This window comes from Lepisosteus oculatus, chromosome 3 (assembly GCF_040954835.1).
Source record: "Lepisosteus oculatus isolate fLepOcu1 chromosome 3, fLepOcu1.hap2, whole genome shotgun sequence".
Classification (NCBI taxonomy): domain Eukaryota; kingdom Metazoa; phylum Chordata; class Actinopteri; order Semionotiformes; family Lepisosteidae; genus Lepisosteus; species Lepisosteus oculatus.
In genome coordinates, this window is record NC_090698.1 from 67,955,629 (window position 1) to 67,978,082 (window position 22,454).

Below are 22,454 nucleotides of genomic sequence, written 5' to 3' on the forward strand. Positions count from 1 at the left end.
GTAGTGCAAGTCAGGACTTGAACTTTTCGCCAAGAAGCCAAACCAAGAGAGTGAGTCAATGAAGTACAAAATTCACCCCAAGGTATTCTTCCTGAAGCCAAAGAAATCTTGTGTTCATGAATCCATTGGTATATTTGCTTGATCAACAAAATTAGACAACTGGACTGTTTTTTTTCGGAACCAGAATATCTGATCGTATTCTGAACAAAAGCTCCAGAAGATAAACTGTGCACAGACTGTTTTTAAAGACTATTTTGGTAGAGCTGTGTAAGGTCAATGGAAACGCCTAGCCAACGCAAGGCAAACACTCTTTCTTGCTCTCCTCTGCCTTCATCTGAACACTCTTAGAAAAGAGAAGCTGCCAAGAACAAACTCAGCTCTTTTTTATCAGCGGGAAGTTTAAAAACATCAGGGACATTTGGCCAACAGATTGTTGAGTATAACTTCATTACTCACATTATTCTCAACAATTATTCGAACCATATGTTTGATGTTTCGTTCATGATAGTAAATGTACATTTACTTTTGTCTGAGAATAGAAATGTGATTTAGTGATATGAGACTGATAAAACCCACAAGCTAGACTTCAACACATTGTAGTCAATGTGTATTTTAACTCTGAACTCCAATCTTTGTAATCCCCGAGAGAATGATCAGCATTCCGTGTTAACCACAGGTAGCTTGACAGATATATATTCTATCGTATTTGTTGTTTGTTATGCATGTTTTGATTATATCAATAAATTATATATTGTATTTAAAATCTGTATGTGAGACTATATATTTTCTGAATTGCCCTATGAAAGGTCTCGTAAGATTGTATCCCAAATAAGACTGCATATTAAATCAATAGTGATTTATATTGGTATTGCTGAACAAAAAGTACAGAAATTGTGTTTTTCACAAATTTCTAAGCTCGTTAACACCCTCCATCCTAATGAAGGCTTATTTTTGATATTTCAAGGTGTGGTTCTACACAAAACATCTGCAACATTTTTTGATTTAATTTCATTCCACAGAACAATGTCTGTTTAGAGAGAATTCTCCTTTGACCCTCCATACTTGAAAGCACGTGGGTAAAATGTTTATTTTTGGAGCCTGGAATAGCTGGTGTGGGGTGATGAGATTCACGGGGGATGAAATGTATTGAATAAATGGATATGATTCTCTCTGAGGCATGGGTTTTAATGACCTTTAACAATGCATTAAGTGAAATATGGCTAAACAGCAGAAAAAGTCAAGGAACAAGGCTACACAATGTATCAGGCTGCCCCAAGTCAATAACCTTTCATCTTAAGACCCTGTACAGTTTTCTATTAGCTCCAGGGACACTCACTTGTCTCTGCTTCAGATTATGAAACACTGTCTCCTGATACACCATTTCACAAGCAGGGTTAACCTTCAAGTTAAATAAGCAAGTACTAGACAAGTTCCCTGCAAAAGACCAACCAGCATCTGTTGTGAGGATAGAAGCCTACTGGGGCCATAATGATTGTTTTCAGTAACAATCAGTTGGTGGAAGATCTAGATTAAATTTATTTTGAAATCTGCTCACTTTAAGTTAATATCCATTCACTGTTGCAGGAGGTCTTTGTTTCATTGAGATATTTACTACTAATTATTTTGTGTGATTTCTGAACAGCTTTTTGAACATCCTCTGGTAGAATTATCGCTTTTGGGTATGACAAAGATTTGAAAATCCTATACACAGTACAAGAAACAGTGAAACATTAGATTATCACTTCACCGTGCATTAAGGAAGTTTAACCTCTTCTGTTTTTTTAATGCATGCTACTTTTTTATATACAGCATGCCTCTTTGCCATGTACACATTTTCTGATAACATGCAGAAGTAAAATCAACACTAGAATACTTTCAAAAGTAATTAAATTTGTTATCTTAAAACCTTTATAATGTATCAAAATGTGATGATGGTCATAGGACTATTGTGTTAATGCTGTAAACAACCAAAGCGCAGCAAATAATTTGGTACAGTAGTTTGGTTACATCCTAATGAATGCAACAGAAAGACACAATTTAAATAAAATATTTGGCATGACTTGCCTAACTAAGTGAATTATCCCCTGTCTGTGAGGATAGATTGCCATCACTCCCCCCACTATTGCAAGGATTGAGTCTGTATGAGAATTGGGGGGATGCGAGAGAGATACATGTATAAAAAGAGAAGACCTGGGTGTGAGATTTACATATGCCAGTGAGCAGAAGTGTGCTAGATTAGCATGTACAGTAACCTTCCTTCTTAACCTCTGAACTCCATTTCTAACTTTGACTTTCATTGCTAAACCTTTGATTTGACCACCACCCTCCAAAATCAATTCACAGACACTAATATATTCCAACAGTCCATTAAGAATTAATACAACATCTTCTATTTAAACACTTTTTGTGTCTCCTGTAAATTTAATCTCATCCATAGTCACGCAGAGCCCTTGTTCTTGTTGTGTGCCACGGAACAAATTTATATCTCTTCATAACGATAACCAAAGTTGATGGGTAAATATCCAGTATACAGTACAGCTAGATACAGCATGTGCATTTATTATTAATGCAAGCAATGTTGTGCTAATGCTAATGCTGTGGAGCTCAGTTGGTAAGAGCTCCATGGGCCAGAATAGTTGCTTTGGGCGGTGCAGTGGCTCTGTGGCTAACGATCTGCACCTGTGGCTGGAAGGTTACCGGTGTAAATCCCATGGCCGGCAGAGGAATCCTACTCCGTTGGGCCCCTGAGCAAGGCTCTTTAGAGGGACTTGTGAGTAAAAACAAATAACTGTGTAAAAACATTTGGCTTTTGCTACAGGATAATGTCAACCTGCTTCTGACTGAAGAAGAGATGTACAGTTTGATGGAAACCTTCAAGCAGTGCAAGATCATCCCAGGTATGCATTGTAACATGTCAAATTATTTTTAATTATTATGCACTTTCCAATGTTACCTCGATGAAAAAACAACAACTAAGAATTACTGTAGAATGTATACGAATAATGATAGATTATTATCACTAACTTAGCAAAATGAAATTCTGGCATTTTTTTAAATATCTTTTTTTTTAATTTCTAGCTATATTCAGATAATCTTATATAAAACTGAATTTGCCCTCCGGTCTTTGTTTTGGGCTTTCCCAGAGTCCTGCCTCGTTTCGGATGAGTTCCTGCACTACAAGCATTTTGTGTCCCGGCAGCTGTTTGAGAAACAGCTGTCAGATGAGCAGGAAGAGGAAGTACTGGGACAGTTCTCTGCCCTCGACCATGAGAAGAAGGGCTCGATCGAATGGGCTGATTTCCTTTACCACGAGTCCCTTTTGGTCCTACAGAAGTTCCGGTCTGAGGTATGGAACACTGGGGGTTTACTGCCAGCCCATTTAAATCAACAGTTGTCAAATCCCATTTTATTCTAATGCTTATTAGGTTTCACGAACCTCAATTTGGTAGTTCGGTCGAATTCTAATAATGACAGAAGAAGCCAGCGAACATAAAGGGATATATACTGTACGGTGCCTAATACTTTGGCGTTACCTCACCTACAGTATCTGTAGCTGAGGAAATAACAGCACTGGCTGAAGATCACAGCCTGTCTCACTTTTGAGGAATAAACAAGTGGAAATGTGGTGAAAGAAGGGATGCTAGAAACGATGCATGCACAGCTTTGTGCAGCCAAGACCTTTTTATACATATATGAGCAGAAGTGTATCATTAGAACCATTGACCACCTCCTGAACTTCTGTTGAATAATGCCGCCTTGATTTAAAAGCGAAGAGTTATGTACTGTTTCGTCAGAAAATGTGTTACTGTGGTCTTTATTTTTATCACCAATTTGGGTTTACAAACCTATCTTACAGGCATACAGTAAGTGGATACTGTACAGTATGTTCTTACGTAATCCTGATATTTGTCATCATATTGTTAAAACTGGGATTTTTACATTGCGCGTTTGGAGGATTACAACAGAATTGCACAGAAGAGTGCTTAATAACAATTATGTTTACCCCATACTCTACTAACTGTATCCACTGTGAGTTATGATTCAGATAATTTATTGTTTAGTATATTAGCAATGAATAATAAGCAACTGATATTTGATTTAAAAAGTGCCGATGCAGGGTGTCTGCTGCCAATGTGAAAACTTAACAGGAATTACATTAAATTGCAAGAGTATTCTGTAGACACTTCCTACAGTATGGTGTCTCATTTTGTGAAATTGCAAAACAATTAATACACATTTTTAACTTAATATATTCAAAACCTGAAAACCCAATCTGTAAACGTCTAACTTCTTTAAATCTTTGCTTGAATTTCATTCCCTGACCAAGAACTTCACAACACACTTCACACTTCACAGGTGGTTTTGTTCAGACACATGAGAACTACTATTATTTCACACTAAATGACCTATTAATGATGTAAAGAGATTGTTTTTTGCTTTAAACTTTAAAAAAGGTAGGAGCTTAACAAAGTTTTCTAGAAAGCTGTGAATGTTGTATTTATCAATAAATTCATCAATAAAAATCTCACTTATTTTGACATGCTTTTAGGAAGCTTTTGAAACAAGTACAATGAGGAAACCCTACATTTTTTAAAAAGCTTGAGGATATGCTTACAGGTTTTTTTTTTGTTACATACAATTACTTTCTCTGTTAATCTCTGTAAAAGAGACAATTCTGCTGTAACATAAAACTGTAAAGAAAGTAATATTCTGAATCTTCGCTGACACTGCTTCGTGGAAAAGAAAAAGTGTTGGGAAATGTGCCTGGAAACACATTGACACACTTATATGCCAGGAAATGTGCTTCATAGCACTATTAATCACAAAAAAATATATAACACTATAAAACAATACTTGCTGCTTTTGTCGGAACCAAAAATTTGAGTTTTTTTTTAGTGGAATTTGTTCATAACCTTTTGTGTCCCTCGCAGAATTCGTTGATCAGACTACTGACAGCGAAAGAGAAGGATCGAACAAGAGCCACTTTCCTGGGTCTGGATCGGGATAAGGATGGGCTGATCACAGGAACAGAGGTGCGGAAAGCGCAGCACACCTGGTTCCGCAAGCATACCAAGGAGTCTCAGTCCTGCAATGTCAGGTAATGCTTGTCACTCTGTGGTATTAACAATTCTGACAGTCTGCCGGTGTTCGATAATATTACACAGCAAAAGCATTGATCAATCCAAATCCAAATCCACATCCAAATCAATAATGAATCCAAAATGCCCCATTGTGACAGAGCAGGCTCAAACCTACAAGTGATAAGATAAAAAGCCTTCCTATACAACCCAGACGAAGTTGTAACTTGCTTTGTTCCAGTATTGGTTTGTTGATGCACACTAAAAACTAACATAAAACAAAAGATAAAAAAGAGGTCTAAATGCCTTTAAAATTATCACAAGCACTTATGCAAACTAATATATTAAAGTAATATTTGCTTCCCGTTTCAAAGTCCCCTAGCAATAAAATGCTATTGTGCAGATTTTTAAAATATTGTATACAGCGCAATATATTACATTGCATTACAATTTGGCCATTTTATAAATACTTATTAGCTGTAAGATAAACCTACCTCAACTAATTGTTCCTATGGACATAGCTAGAAACATATAAGGAGATGTTGTTTGAAGAAGAGGGAGAGGGAAGTTGTTCGTGTGGGAAAGTACTGTAGCTGGAAAGCTACAGCATAGTAGTTGGATATACCACCTTTATGTTAGTGCTTATATATATTATATATATACACTGTAGGAAGACAACTGCTAAAATAAACACTTTTGTACTGACGTGCTACTGCATGCTTGTCATCGTTAGAATGATTAGATTTTGTGGTGCTTTTAAGCCAGTGATACCCTGAAGTAACATTAACATTTTAAAATATGGCAAATAGGCTGAATCGTCATGATCCTACAAAAAATGTTATCCTTATTTCTACATGTACTGAGCTATACATTTCATTGAGAACTATACTTATATTTGTTTTTTTTATGTACTGTACATTTCAGTAAAAATGAACTTAAAAATGGAAGTACATAAAGATTAAAAAAAATGCAAATAAATCAATATTGTGAATAGGTTATAAGGTCCATTATTTAACCTAAATTTTTTAAGATGCAATGCTATGATTTCTTGCTTCAATAGTTTATATTCTTTTTTCCTTTTATTTTCTTCTATTGATGATTTTGAGCTTTGACAAAAACATCACTGACAATTTCAATGTGAAATATAAATATGCATTATTATTATGCAGTATTGATGTAGTAATCAATATTCCTATAGATTATTTAGGAGAGCAGAAAGAATATACAGTACCCCAAGGGATACATATCTATACATTTACTGTAGCTACATACTCATGTAAAATGCACCAACTCAAAAAGAGCTGTTGGTTTATCTTACAACGACATTCTGAAAAATTCTTTAGTAGGAAATTGTAAATATTCTTCTTATAACCTACAAATTGGTGGTGTTTTTTTGTTATTGCATTTAAGTTACAGATTGTAGGGAATAATTTTCCACAGTTTAACTGCCTGCCTGACCTTGGCTGTACTCTACTCCTCCATCTCCCTCTGTTGCTGCTGTTGCTGTGCACATTAATGAGCAGTTAAAACATGGTGCTATGCTAACAATCAAGAGAGAAAAGGAAATAATTGGAAACCTTTATTTTTCTTGTAACTTGTGCAAACTTTAAAAAAGCTTAATTTCTGGCAGACACTGTACATACAGTATCTATAGTCTCAATCAAGTAAAACCAGCTCTGGTGCCTTGTTAATACAGTGCCTTGAGAAAGTATTCGGCCCCCTTGAACTTTTCAACCTTTTGCCACATTTCAGGCTTCAAACATGAAGATATAAATTTTTTATTTTATGTGAAGAATCACCAACAAGTGGGACACAATTGTGAAGTGGAACGAAATCTATTGGATTTTTGAAACTTTTTTAACTAATAAAAAAATGAAAAGTGGGGCGTGCAAAATTATTCGGCCCCTTTACTTTCAGTGCAGCAAACTCACTCCAGAAGTTCAGCGAGGATCTCTGAATGATCCAATGTTGTCCTAAATGACTGATGGTGATAAATAGAATCCACCTGTGTGTAATCAAGTCTCTGTATAAATGCACCTGCTCTGTGATAGTCTCAAGGTTCTGTTGAAAGCGCAGAGAGCATCATGAAGACCAAGGAACACACCAGGCAGGTCCGTAATACTGTTGTGGAGAAGTTTAAAGCCGGATTTGGATACAAAAAGATTTCCCAAGCTTCAAACATCCCAAGGAGCACTGTGCAAGCGATCATCTTGAAATGGAAGGAGTATCAGACCACTGCAAATCTACCAAGACCTGGCCGTCCCTCTAAACTTTCAGCTCAGACAAGGAGAAGACTGATCAGAGATGCAGCCAAGAGGCCCATGATCACTCTGGATGAACTGCAGAGAACTACAGCTGAGGTGGGAGAGTCTGTCCATAGGACAACAATCAGTCTTACACTGCACAAATCTGGCCTTTATGGAAGAGTGGCAAGAAGAAAGCCATTTCTCAAAGATATCCATAAAAAGTCTTGTCTAAAGTTTGCCACAAGCCACCTGGGAGACACCCCAAACATGTGGAAGAAGGTGCTCTGGTCAGATGAAACCAAAATCGAACTTTTTGGCCACAATGCAAAACGATATGTTTGGTGTAAAAGCAACACAGCTCATCACCCTCAACACACCATCCCCACTGTCAAACATGGTGGTGGCAGCATCATGGTTTGGGCCTGGTTTTCTTCAGCAGGGACAGGGAAGATGGTTAAAATTGAGGGGAAGATGGATGCAGCCAAATACAGGACCATTCTGGATGAAAACCTGTTGGAGTCTGCAAAAGACCTGAAACTGGGACGGAGATTTATCTTCCAACAAGACAATGATCCCAAACATACAGCAAAATCTACAAAGGAATGGTTCACAAATAAACGTATCCAGGTGTTTGAATGGCCAAGTCAAAGTCCAGACCTGAATCCAATCGAGAATCTGTGGAAAGAGCTGAAAACTGCTGTTCACAAACGCTCTCCATCCAACCTCACTGAGCTCGAGCTGTTTTGCAAGGAAGAATGGGCAAGAATTTTAGTCTCTCGATGTGCAAAACTGATAGAGACATACCCCAAGCGACTTGCAGCTGTAATCGCAGCAAAAGGTGGCTCTACAAAGTATTAACGCAAGGGGGCCGAATAATTTTGCACGCCCCACTTTTCATTTTTTTATTAGTTAAAAAAGTTTCAAAAATCCAATAGATTTCATTCCACTTCACAATTGTGTCCCACTTGTTGGTGATTCTTCACATAAAAAAAAAAATTTATATCTTTATGTTTGAAGCCTGAAGTGTGGCAAAAGGTTGAAAAGTTCAAGGGGGACGAATACTTTTGCAAGGCACTGTAACTGTTATCATGCCTGGAACAGAGATTTTTATTTAATTTTTAAATATTGGTGTCCCAGAGGATGCCATGTACTACTTAATCATTGCAATTTTCATCATTTTTGTTTTCTTTATTGCCAGAATTGTATACCCTGAGTTGTTAAGGACTTTACGACTAAGTTCCTGAGTTGTAATAAAAGAACACAGCCCCAAAAAGCTATTATTAAGCATATAGCAGATGTCTCAAATGACTGATCTTCTAGTTGCCTAAGACTGAGCAGAAAAAAATCTGAAGGTACTGTGATGGAGGAGGTTTCTGAATGTTATCTATAAACATGTTTACAAACAAGAGGCAGCAATTCTGCCCAGCTAGCCCATTGAGTGTGTTCATGACCCAGAGATAAAGGGAAGTGAAAAGATTTTTAAGAATGTCTGGAAACTGCTACATAACCTAATTATTGAAGCAGATAACATCAGATCCTTTAAAAGTGGCTCCGGTCCACAAACTACCAGAAACCAATGGTCTCCTCTTGTTTGAAAGTTTGTTTGTCATTACAAAATATTTATTTTAATGGTGACCATAAAACAAGGGAAACAAAAGGACAAAAGGCATCACAAAATGCTAGTTTCTATAAAAGCTACCCTAAAAAAAAACATAATGACCTAATACCAGACATGTGATTTTTGGGGGGTATTAAGAATGTTTTACAACTTGTGCACTCTCGACCTAGTTGTCCTTTTAATACAATACATTCAGCCTTATATTTGTCCATCAGACTAGAAATCCCCTGATAATACAACTTTTCCATTTGCTCCTTTCAGTGCACTTCAGCATCAGACCACAAAGAATCATTACCTTGGAAGTGTGCATCATTCTGTACAAACCATAAATGTCAGTGCAAATGACAGTCAGTCACTTATGTCTGAGCTATAGGGTTCATAAGTCATCTTACTAAACCTGTACTTGTGAATAGTGGTATAAAGATATCCGTTGGTAATGATTTTAGTACTTACAAAAGAAATGCCAGCTTTTTTTACACATTCTGAAAACTTTATTTAGAAAGCAAATACATCTCCCAAAGGAAAAATTGTCTTTGGACCATTTCACATCTGAACTGTACTAAACTCATCACCCTGATTTGTGACTACACTCTGAATTTTTGTGACTACACTACACAATTTTTTATTATTTTCATACAAAAAGTGGTTTTTGGAATCATAATAATAATAATAATAATAATAATAATAATAATAATAATAAGAAGAAGAAGAAGAAGAAGAAGAAGAAGAAGAAGAAGAAGAAGAAGCTGTTTAATGCCCAATATCTCAATAATTTGAAGACAAAATATACTGTAGATATTTCTTTAAAAGAAAGTTTCTATTTGGTCTTCAGCTGAGTCGTGATTTTGTTATTTAATAAATTTGTACATTTTGTATATTTTGTTACTTGTTTTAAGAAAAAGACTGATGGTACTTTTTTTTTTCTTTTTCGTCCATTATCCATGTGTTTAATTTTTTTTGCTCGACTTTGAATTTCATTTGAAGTGCTCAGTTGAAGTGAAGGAAATTTTATTCTGGGAAAAAAGGCAAGGCATCTTTATCTTTAAGCCTTTGCTTTGCCCTTCCTGTCTTCCTGTTTGTAATTTGCAAACTATGAGGAAATAAAGAAAAAGGTCAATGTCGAGTAAAAACTAATGACCAATAAAATGTGCATTTTTATTTTCTATACTTTGTTTTATTCACATAGACTTCTTTTATCTATTATTATTAATAAAGGGATTATTTACAGTATTATATACAGTAATAATAAAAATAAAAATATCTGTGTGGAACATGAAAATGTCTCTCCATCTACAGGTATGCCTTTTAAACCTACTGTATCTAAAATTTCTACTCCTAGAAGTCACAACAAAGCAATATCGTACAATACAACTGCACTTGAAAAAGCAAAGCAAACATATTTTTATACACTTTGGTCATTTTAATTCATCATGAAAATGATATATAGCAGGTATTACCAGTATTCCCATTTTCCCAAAACTGCAATACATTTGAAATCCTGGGTTAAGGATTTCAAGCACAGCTGCATGCTTTTCCATTGTCATATGCACTCCAGAGAGCATGAAAAAATAGTCATAAAACCATGCCATAATGTACAGTCATCTCCCTTTTCATCTTTACTTTTGCCTCACTTGTGTTCCACGTGTGCCATTTCTCAACAGACTTGTCGGATTGTGTTCTCCTGTGTTGAATTTAAGGTAAGCAGCAGTGTACAGTCCATGCATTAGGCTTTTGTTTGAGACGCACTTACTGTACTGTATGTTGAGATACCCATCTTCTGGGAATTTCAGATATGGTGCCTTTTTTTGTTCTCTCATTACTTGAACGATCTAACTATTGTGAAGTATCATTAAGAAGTTTGTTTGGTATTTATTTCAAGGACAAATACAGCATAAGTACATACAGTCTTAAGTGACTGGAAATAATACAAATCTCCCTCAACTCTTTAAACTGCCTTGCATTTTATAGGGTTAAGGTAACATGAGGAAAGACATTTGTTGTAAATTTTTATCGAAAATTACAAAAATTAAAAATGTTTTCTTGAGTGATGTATTGTGCTCTAATCATAGCATTTGTCTTACTTTAGAAAGAGAGAAAGGCTGAGAATATTCCTGTGAATGGAAATGACACAGAAACCAAAAGGCTGTAGATATAGGTTGTATGCTTTGGCAGAAATTCTTCTTAATGCATGTGTTCCAAAAGGTGCATTGGACACGATCGGACACAACCAAGAGGCAGCATTCTGGTCTTATCTTTTAAAGAGAATTGAATTGGACACTTTTAAACTCTACATTTAACTGTAGTGGTTGCCAGGTTTGCATGAATAGCTGAATGTTAGCTGAATAGCACATTCAATTTAAAAAGCGCTTTTAAATTGCCATTTTTAAATGCTTTTATTAAATGCCAGAATGATTTCCAAATTTTCAAAATGTGTTAATGCAACATACCTAAATAGAAGCCTACTGTGGGTTAGCCCCATTGATATGGAATATTTATTTGATGGTATCATCTCATTTAGTTTTGCCCATTCATTTAAATCATTTAAACATTATATCCTCCCACCTCCTCACATGGTTTAGATCAATGTTTTCTAGACTGTGTACCGTATATTAACAAAGTGAAAACTCATATTCATATTCAGTTGCATGTAATGACCATTGACAAGGCAGAATTTGGGAGATTGTCATGTGTTAACACTTTAACACTTTTTAAATATAAAGATCATAAAAGACTGTCCAACTGAGGGTCTGTAAGCCTGGATTTTCCCTTCTGGCTCAGACCTTGATAATATAAATTGTCTCAAATTGTCTCAATTAAGAGCTTAACTGGATCACCCAGCTCTTATTGTGCTGCTGCTTTAAACAGACCTAGAAAACTAGCAGACAGACCAGGCCTCTGGGACCAGGACTGAACAGTTCCTGACTTAAAGAAAGTGATACTTGCCAGTTATGTGCTGATTGCTGAATGAAATAGATGTGCTTTAGATTTATTTTCCATCGTTGTTTGTTTTTCTGTAGTGTTCCAGTGCCGTAGAACGGTCACAATATTGTATCTAATTTAGATTTGATGCAAATATGTATCAAATGTCGGCTCAAATAACAGAATGATGATGGTCTTTCCGGTAGTTAGAAAAATGCAGTGGATTTAAATTCTATTTATGATAAAAAAATTATTGTTCCATATTATCTCACATACCAGGCAGATAAACCTACTTAAGATTCATGAAGACGGTCTACTGCATATTTCTGTTTTAGAAAATTGATTGCTCAATATTAATATACAGCATATTACTAAAATCAATGCATTGGCTGAAATGATGGGAAATGCAGTGAATCTTGCTTTGCAATTAAAGACTTATTTACAATACTTATTTCTTTTTTAATGTAATCTGTTGGTTTAAAAAAAGAGAATACTGTACATGTTGCAATCACCTCAATGTCTTGCTAATGGTAACAGCACACTATGTTCATATCATCGTATACATTGTCAACCAAACCAAAGTACTGTAGATGTTCTGCAAGTGTGCTCTAATGCCAATTAGGATAAGGGGAGAGAAATGAAACTACTTTCTCTCAGAAGTCATACAGTATTTTAGACAAAATTAGTCTTTGGAGATTCTCCGTTCAGCTGGCTGATACACACTGATTTACCCTTACATTATATGAAGCATGAGTCATTTTTGCTCCAGAATTTTATTTTAGATCCTGAAAAAATACTTCCGAAGAGCTCTGTCAGATGGAAATGTATTAATCTAAACCAGTACAACTTGCTGTTACTTATAGCAACTGTCAAATAGTGGAAAATTTGCAGTACATTATTTCCAAATTAGAAATGATTTAGTGACTTCACAAACTTTTTTGTCTTTAACAATGCTTTAAATGCCTTAATCACATGCTTTTCTAACATACAATATATACAGTACAGTACAGTAGCATTGAGGTGATTAACACACCTTAACCTGTCAAAGACATGGTTTTCACCACACCTTGAGCTCAACAGACAGGAAATGTCTATAAATGGCTATTACAAACTATTTCTCTCTGGTTTGCAGCATTAGTCATGTTGGTCCAATATCAGAAAGCAGCCCAGCAAGCTCAGGCAGTGGAAAGAGCCGGGATAAAGCATTGCTGTCTACTGAGCAGGATGATAGCAGGTAACTTTTTGGAAAATGTTTACAGCTTTTTTCCATACATGATCTTACATGATACATAGATTTTTTCACTTGTGTGTATAATGAATCTGATACTGTTACAAACTTTCAACTAGTCAGTTAAAATATTTGAGATGCATACAGCTGCACGGAACACAAATTGATAAATACTGAAAACAGATCATTTGCGGGGTTGCCTAATTTTTCATTTTACAGTCTTACAGAGCAAATTCAAAGACAGTAATTTTATTGCAGTACAGTATATGCTGGTCCAGACAGATACATTTCAAATTGAAAAATACCCATCTTTAGTGGCAATCCTACAACATTGTTCATTCCTACTCTGACTAACAGTACTAAGTGTCTATTAAATTGAGGGATCTTCTTTCAACTGTGCAGTTCCAAAACACTTTGCTTCATTACATCTTCCCTTTCTCCTTACACGTTTCTTTCAAAATTTCAATACAGTTGTAGTGTAGTAAAACATATGGTTGTTGTGCTGAGATGCTATTCTTTAAAAAAAAATTCTGCCTTTTTACAGTCACATTTCCATGCAAGGTGTACCTCACCACTCTGAAAGCTTTTTTCCTGTGAACTGGATTTGTTTTTTCAGCCGTTAGTGTGTAAGATAAAGATTACAACTGGAAAAGCCTGACACCACCTGAGCCACAAACAGTTTTAAGTGTCATACAATCCAAGACTTACATTTTCTCGCATATTCTTTAAATCCCTATCAAAAAGTTGTTTATCTTAGGAGATGCTTTTTCACAGTACCACAGAACGTCATAGAAATTTAGGAAATAATACAGTTTTGCCAGCAAACTCCAGAGTAATTATTCTGCTGTTTTTGTCGTTATCTCTGTCAGGCAAGTGAACTGGCAGGAGTTTCTGAAGGAGAGTGTCGTCTACATCCTGGCAGCTCGCCCAAACAGTGCTGCAATTCACCTTCGTCCTCCGCTATAACCATGACAGAGTCCTTGGGAAGAGGGAACATGCCCAATAGATGAAATCACTGAAGGAAAGCTGTCAGCACACAGGGATTTCTTTCCAGAGCATAAAGGGGATGACGTGGACACTGTTGACTTGAAATTAATTTTGAGACTTATCGATCATTTTAAAAATCAAGTGCTGCCAACTGGGAGCAGCGCAGGCACAAATAAAGGAATGAAAAGCTATTTACAATATATAATGTATATTTATTCTCATATACAGGCAGCAAAGTTTTTATTTGTCAGTAGCAAGCGCTCTTGGTTAAAAAGAACTAGATATCTCAATCTGTGGAACATTCTCCATTACTGTAGTTATGAGCACATTAACAGTAATTATTATTATTAATGTATTAAAACATCTTATAAGTGAAGCAAAAATAACTAACAGGGACATGTTCTAAACATGTTTTCTGATATCAAGCCACTAGTAAGCTGCAAACATGTTTAGGAAACTGAGTGGCAAATGTGCTGACCTGTCCTAAGACTAGGATGTGAGTCTTTGCCCTTTTTGCTTCGCTTTTATGTATAAACCAGCTTTTCTTTTAACAAAGGAAAATTATCAAGTTTTTCATGCTGTGAAAAAGCCCAGTTCATATAATTGACCATACCTACTACATTTACTGTACATTTAAGGATTATTCTTGAAACAAATACATTAAGTGTTAGATAGTTTTCCAACTTTAAATTATTCCCATATCCCTAAACACTATATTAAGAACTTAATATATGACATTTAACTGGATTTTTTTTGTTATGGAGCTGTGTTAGTAAGATATACTGTAAGCTCTAACCTCTGTATTGTGCACATCTGCTTCAAGCATTGTATTGCAAATGAGCTGAAGTCTATTGCTTCGTTTCCATCTGCTGTGGAAAATAATATAAATTCAATCAAAACCATTCCCATGAGCTTGATGTACAGTATGTTGAGAAAAGTTTTGTCATTGAAACAGTTATAGTGTGAATTATGGACTTCATATGATAATTTTAAACCTGAGTTTTTGCAGATATCATTATACCAATCACAGTGCATTCGGCAGCATTTCTAGATACAAAAAAAGATCAGTTACACATACAAACATCCTTGTAATCATCTTATAACAGCAGACTGTAAGCTGATGGAAACGGTAACAGAATACTGAATACCACATATCCAAGAGAAAGTCTTTTATTTATGTTGGATGCAGTTACAGATGAAAACAGGTTTGAGATTTCAGAACTGTTCAAAGGCAGTAAGAGGATAGCAAACACTGTCAAATAGAGCAAATACGACAGAATACTACAGCACATTACAATGGACATAAATATGGTTAGAAATAAGAGGAGGGCATTCAGCATCTAACCAATTTGGTTGAAGCAAATTGAACCAAGGATCTTATCTAGCTGTCTCTTGAATAAAGTTCATCAGCATGGCTGGGTAGCTTGTTCCTTACTCCCACAACCCTTGGGCTAAAGAATAGTCTCCTGTTCTTGGTTTTAAATGCACTTTGTTTCGCTTATATCCTCTGGTTTGTGTTTCACTAGTCATTCTGACAAAGTGCACGGGGTCAGCCTCAACAATGGCAATGAATACTTGCATTAGGTCTTCTCATAATCTTTTCTATAAAGACAAAAAAGATTCAGCTCCATAAGCCTTTCAGTGTAGGGCAGTCTTATAAGCCCCAGAATGTGTCTGGTTTCTCTTCTCTAGACTGATTTCAGAGCCAATTTCTATAACATGTTGACCAAACATTCTAAATAAGGCCTTACTAGTGTATTTTATCATTTTAACATAACAAATCATGATTTAAATTAAATATGCTTTTGACTACACACCCTAACATTTAATTGCCTCCCCACATTGTCCAGATGTACTGTAAATGGTGTGTCCTCATGAACAAATAAGTCATTTTCATTATTAGCCTCTTCTGTCTCAGTTTCCAACTTTGTATTTATACAGTAGTTTATGTTTTTGCTACCTGTATGTAAAACACGTGCTTGCTTAAATTAAAACTTGTTTGCCAAGTCGTGAATTTGATCTAAATCACTTTGCATTTCATTTGCTTCTTCTGCTGTGTTTGCTAATTCTTGTAATATGGTACAATCTGTAACTTTGACTAGTTTACTAACTCTGGTACTGATTTCCTTTCATTTGGATGCTTTCTCCCACCTGCTCTCTGCCTGTTCTGTGCCAGCTTTGTCCTTTGTTCTACTATAGTTTACACCCCTGCCACCTTCATTGTGCTTTCTTTGTGTTTATTCTTTCTAATTTTCAGCATGGAATTAAACTTTACTCATTAAGAAGACCAGTGGCCCTAGTACAGATCCTTATATTACAACACTTTTCAATCCAAATGTTCATGTTCCATGAACACATACTGCCTATAATTTGACAATCTTTTTATGGACACGTATTGTACTGTATGTCATAGATTATGTTTGTATCCATTCCTGTTGTTGGTTGTTCATATAAATTATCAACATGGACATAAATATGGTTAGAAATAAGAGGAGATCCAAGTGATGGATGGACACTACATTAGCAATTATCCAATCTGTGGATACAACCAAGGATCTTGAAGAGTTGTTGTCAGTGGCTTCTGTATAACATCTCATGTTTCTTAAGTACAATTGGTAAGATACCATGGGGTCCCAAACAATTTCTTGCCATGTATACTGTATGTGTCTACTAAAGACTTTACTTTAAGTCTTAACTAATTAAGTTCATCTGTTTGAATAATCAATAACACATAAACCGTAAAGAGAACAGAATGATAATAAATTAATAACAGAGTGGTAATGAATGTGCTTAATTAGTAATTTGGTAATATATCTACACACTCTATTATTACAGTTGGGTTTTGGGAGAATTTGGGAGAACAGACAAACCAGCCTTGTTTTTAATGCTAGAATTTTGTGTTCTTTCAAGAAATTGCTGAAAGAGATCCTGGTATCAAGTAATCTGATTATCAAATGATCTTCCACTCATAACCTTGTACCCTTTCTTGTGTTCTAATTTAATATCAGATCATGCAGTAATCAGTAGATCTTTGTCACTTTAGGGGCATCAAAGCACACAGTGAAATATTTTCTTTATTTTTTTTAGCTCACTGTGAAATGATCTGCCATAACAAAATAAGTTGCATTTAAACCAATGTATGTTGCACAAAATGCAAAGACTGCATCACCTGGTAGTCTGGTTTTGGGGCATCATAGAGGCTCAGACACTGACAGTCCCATGTGATGCTGATATGCCACAGGCACTTATGAATTGTGAAAATTCAGTCCAGACTTCCTGTGTTATGAGGCTTTACCATTTTAAGTCTACATGTGTTTTAGACAACATCACTGTTTCACACTGTGGATCTTGTGTCAGGATTTCATTATGAAGGTTGTTAATTGGTATCCCAATGAGAGTAAAACAAATACTATTATCTGCCATTCGATTAGTTATTCCAGCCACTTAGTCTAGATGGACATTAATTATCATCAGCTACAATGGGGTGGACTTTAGTCTTTGCTTGACTGCTGTGATTTATCTCCTAAAGTAAAGGCTGTATCTATGTTGTTACAGTTGACATGAATTGTTTCTCCAGTGATGGATGAACAGTATATCCTTCAAGATAAATGTGGGAGATCGGATAATGGCTCGGGAGATAGATGAAATACTGAGTGGATCTTACTGTATGTAACAATCTCAGTCCCAATGAGCCCTGTTACATGATCCTCTGACATGAATGCTAGTGCACTATCAGATGAAGATTGCCCGGTCATGCTGCCTGCACATTTAATGCAACTATCACATTTCCTGTTTGTCATTTTTGTACTGCTCATATTATTTTCCTAGGAAGTTAAATATATCTTTTTCTGGGTGGAGCTCTTTGACTCATGGTAATCTTTACACACAAGTGACCCAAATCATAATAAATAACAATGGGGATGAGGATGACTATGAATGGAAGAATTACTATGACAGATACTGTAAGTGGTGAAGGTCATTATGAGTAGAATGCTGGTAGATGTGAATGCATACAAATTAATTGCCTCCAAGGCCTTGCCAATAAAACGTTTATACTATAGGCACTTCAGATGAAGCTTTGATTCTGTGCTACTGAAAACAACAACAACTTAAACTAGTGATCAGTGACTTATCAACAATTCATTACAGAAAGATATTAATTATTCTTGAAAATATCAAAACTAATTACAATTTGATCTTTAGCCTTTTATTTGTGAATTTACTTTCTTGATATGGGAGGCTTAATTTCTACGCATATATTTTCCCCCAGCCTGCAAGATCAGAGCTCTGAACATAGGGTCATGCACTGACATCAAGTACAATTCTCCCACACGCCTGATGTTTCAGAACTTACGTTCACCTTATGGTTTTTAACAAGATATGATATTGGACAGCTAGGAAAAAAAATGTTCTTCCAATGATATTTTTTCAAATGAAGTTGTTGAGAGTTAATAAGGGCTTTTAGTGATTTGTCTTGACAGCAACATGGGAAAAAGCAATTTATAAAAGTGAAATAAAACAGTTTGACAAGTAAGGGCATGTTGATTGAGGTTGTGTGCTTTCTTTAATTTCATGTTTTCAATTCCATAAAACTATAAACAACATGTACTGTAAAACAAATCTTTACAATTGTAGGGAGTACTGGAGCTCAGTATGTCCTTCCTCCTGCATCCAAATCTACTGTGGGATGTTACATCCAACATCCGACACTAGATTTGAGACATTGAAAAACCCTAATACACTCCGAAATAGACTTGAGTTTTTTGAAAGCCAGTCTGTGCTATTAAAACAATCCCCCAGAGGTTACAGGTTGCGAGGTAATGAAATAAATAATTCAGACATACTATAGCAGATACTCATAACTCATAACATATGACTTGACAAACAACAAAGTGTCCTTTCCACATTAGGGCATACAGTACATTAGGAACAGAAGTATATCTTAAAGAGGAGCATGAGAAAGCAGAAGATTCAGCAAGAAGTAAGGTTTATTTTAAGTATTAAAAGCAAAATATTCTGTGTGCAGTCTGAAAAGAAAGTATCTCTAAGCAGATTAAGCGACAAATTCTAATAACTGTTCAACAATAACTAATTTAAATTTGAATCATTATATGTTTGTGAACATACAGGTAAATTTGACGACTGAGTTTCACGGCTTTTCATTCCAGTGAAAAACATAGTGTTTCTTTTTTCAACTCCAAATAAGCTCTGGCTACCTTTCCATAAAACCCATATTGGGCAGCAGCAGTATGGGTCGGTGTTGGTGGCGGAGGATCACGTTTCCATGACAACAGCAACAGCACTAGTACTATCTGCGTGGAAGAAAGGCCTGGCATTCTACTTCCATATTTTGCCACGAATACTCTATAGATTTGTAATGACCATGCAGAGTCAGGACCTCGGTTTTATGTCTCATCCGAAGGACGGCACCTTCTTACAGTATAGTGTCCCCGTCACTATACTGTGGCATTAGGACCCACACAGACAGCAGGGTGAGCGCCCCCTGCTGGCCCCACTAACACCTCTTCCAGTAGCAACATTGGCTTTCCCAGGAGGTCTCCCATCGAGGTACTGACCAGGCTTTCGACCTACTGTACTGTACTTCAGTGGGCTATCAGTTGTGAGATTCAGGGTGATATGACTGCTTGCTTGATATATATATATACTGTATAATAACGGAGTACTTTCTTGTTTACTCGTGTGTTGTATACAACACAATGGAAACACACTTTTTATGATTTTCATTTTCATTTACAACAAACATTCAAGGACGAGTCCCCCCTGTGAATCAATTTTTGCCTTCAGGGTAAAACCTAAAACATTTTTCTATCGAGGGCTTGTCTAAATCTCTCAAGCCTTTTACTTAGCATTATGTTTCAACAGATATGCCATAATTGCCCTCTCTACCTTATAATTGACTGACATTAACTCCTGGCACTGTTTACAGGTAAGCATTTCACAATTTGGACTAAAAATATGTCTTTTTGGAAAAACTAAAGCAGACACTGTTATTCTGCATGAATTCACAGACATTCTGTGCATATTTAAAAAAAACTGTTATTAAGATCTGAATGCGGATTTTACTTTTATGTTTTCGTTTCTCATCTATGCAAGCTGTTTTTCCTCCTACCCCAAAATGAACTCAATTAATGTCTCTTGCTTGTGGGAGAAATGTTTTAGAAATCTGCAGCATTGTTAGGACATGAGGGTAGCTTTAATTATGAATGTTAGAAATTTGCTGCGCTGATTATGCTGCACTTCTGGGCAGACTGCAGTAATAAGATAAAGAGGTGGTTTTAGTGTTTTATTAAGTTTAAGCTGACTCAGACTTTGCGTGGTCACATTTTCAACCAAATGTCTTTCTTGCTTTATTAGATAATGTGATTAATTGTGGTATTTTTTCTATAAATAATATTAAATCATTGTGCATTAAGTATGCATTAAACAAAATAAGTCCCTATTATTCCAACAATTTATGTATTGCAAGCATTTAGGGGTAAAAGAAAACCTTTAAACCTAGTCTTAAACTAAGGTACCATCAGCATACTGTACACAGTTTAAAAATGGAAGATTTTTCTACTACTTTTTAATGGGGAAGCCCTGAATTAAAAGTGAGCAATGACTGAAGGGGTAAGTGATCACACATAAAAATGCAGCATAATGTCAAGTAGTTCAGGTGGGTAGCTGCGTCAGCATGCGTAGGCTGCAATGGAACAAGTAAAAGGTTTATTCCATGCTGAAAAAAAGAAGATAGAAAACACAATGTTTCGGCCGTGGAGCCTTCTCCAGGTGTGAGAGAGACAAGGCAGTAGGCAAAGGTAATGTAGCAGGAGAACAAAGGCTGGGAGAGAGGAGGAGCGGGAGGCGGGAGCAAGGGACAGAAAGAGCGGCCAGTCAGGAGGTGTGAAGTCAGAATAGGTGTAGAGAGGTGTGAAATGAAACCTCCTATGAATGGAGAAAATTTAGAAGAAGAGTAGTCTGTCGTTAAGAGAAGGGGGAATGTGTGATCCTAGCTGCAGGATAAGTTTGGTTTCGGTAGTCTTTCTGATGTATGAGTTCAGAAAACCATCTTTGAGAACACAGATGGAGAGATTAGAGTGGTCGTGGCTGTTTTCTTTCTTCTTTTTTTTTAGCATGGAATAAACCTATTATTTGTTCCTTAATGTCAACTACATGTATTTTGTATATAAAGTAATCCGGGCATTTTACAAACAACTATTCACTTTCAGTCTGCTTCCCCGAGTGAAGGTTATAGCCAGACAGCTTATAAAAACTTCAGAAAAAACTAAAAGCTAAATCATCATCATACTGTATATCAGAATCACACAAAAACAGAACTGACCTAATTAGATTGAGATCAGCACAAACCACTGCCAGATTATCATGGGAGTATATTTATTGAGATGCATTCTGTCTCATGACTAACTCTGCACTCTATGATAATTCTTACTAAGAGAAGAGGTATTCATCTCTACCCTTTATACTAAACAGAATCCTAAAAATCCTAGCACATAACCGGGACTAGTTGATCTTCCATTTTGAGTATTGGTGATCTCCTTAGCAATTAACAGCAAATGTTGTGCTCACTATTGTACCTGCATACTTTTTCCATATTACCATGGCTTTCGCCTGGCCAATTCAAGTTGACTACAGATTTTAAGGGGGTTCAATGTTTTAATGAATGAGTTTTAAACTTGCCATTCAAAATGGACCAGTCCAGAAGGTGTTCATAGTCAGAGTAAATGGCCAAATATTCCAAGTATTTAAAATTAAAAAAATCGAAAATACTAAGATTTTGCATTACAGCAACCATGTGTGGTAAAACATACGATAAAATACAATGTTACACAGTATATACAATATTATGTACAGTTAATTTACTGTATGTAAAAATGAATTCCCTTCAGCCCATCTAGCCAAAGATCTATCTGCTAATTGCTAATTGACCTGAACTGTACTTTATTTTCCCAATCTCTGAAATTGAAAATCCAGTATCACCATCATCACTACCGCCACCATCAACCAATAACAATAACAATAATAACAACAATAATAATAATAATAACAGTTTTGTATTTAAATTACATTTGTATTTGTAGTTCATTACAGTGATTTTCATGTGTTTTACATAAAAAGGCTAAAAGGGAAGTCAATTAACTTAAAATTACTAAGAAGAAAAAGATAGGAAATCAGAAAGTTCATGATACTGGAAATTGACAGACTTGCTGGTGGAGAAGGGTTTTAAGATCTCTTTTTTCACATGAAACTGTTTGTCTGGGATGATCAAGGAGACTATTCAAAGGAGGTAAGGAGCAGTGATGGAAAACCTCCGTATATAGTTTGGTTCTGGGGATCTGCAGCAGATTAAATTGACCAGA

The 22,454-nt window shown here is 35.9% G+C and overlaps 1 protein-coding gene across 2 annotated transcripts in view; it reads left to right on the forward strand.

Moving 5' to 3' along the window:
- Nucleotides 1-18,610, forward strand: part of phf24 (PHD finger protein 24) — a 52,219-nt gene extending 33,609 nt beyond the window's left edge. The window contains exons 4-9 of one of the 2 annotated variants that reach the window (XM_006626600.3): nt 2,819-2,897; nt 3,144-3,346; nt 4,932-5,098; nt 10,604-10,639; nt 12,994-13,095; nt 13,959-18,610. In XM_006626600.3, coding sequence (XP_006626663.1) covers nt 2,819-2,897; nt 3,144-3,346; nt 4,932-5,098; nt 10,604-10,639; nt 12,994-13,095; nt 13,959-14,055 — 684 coding nt within the window. In that variant the 3' untranslated portion in view covers nt 14,056-18,610. The remainder of the gene's footprint in view (nt 1-2,818; nt 2,898-3,143; nt 3,347-4,931; nt 5,099-10,603; nt 10,640-12,993; nt 13,096-13,958) is intronic. The other variant, XM_015363917.2, reaches the window with a different exon arrangement.
- The last annotated feature ends 3,844 nt before the right edge of the window (nt 18,611-22,454 follow it).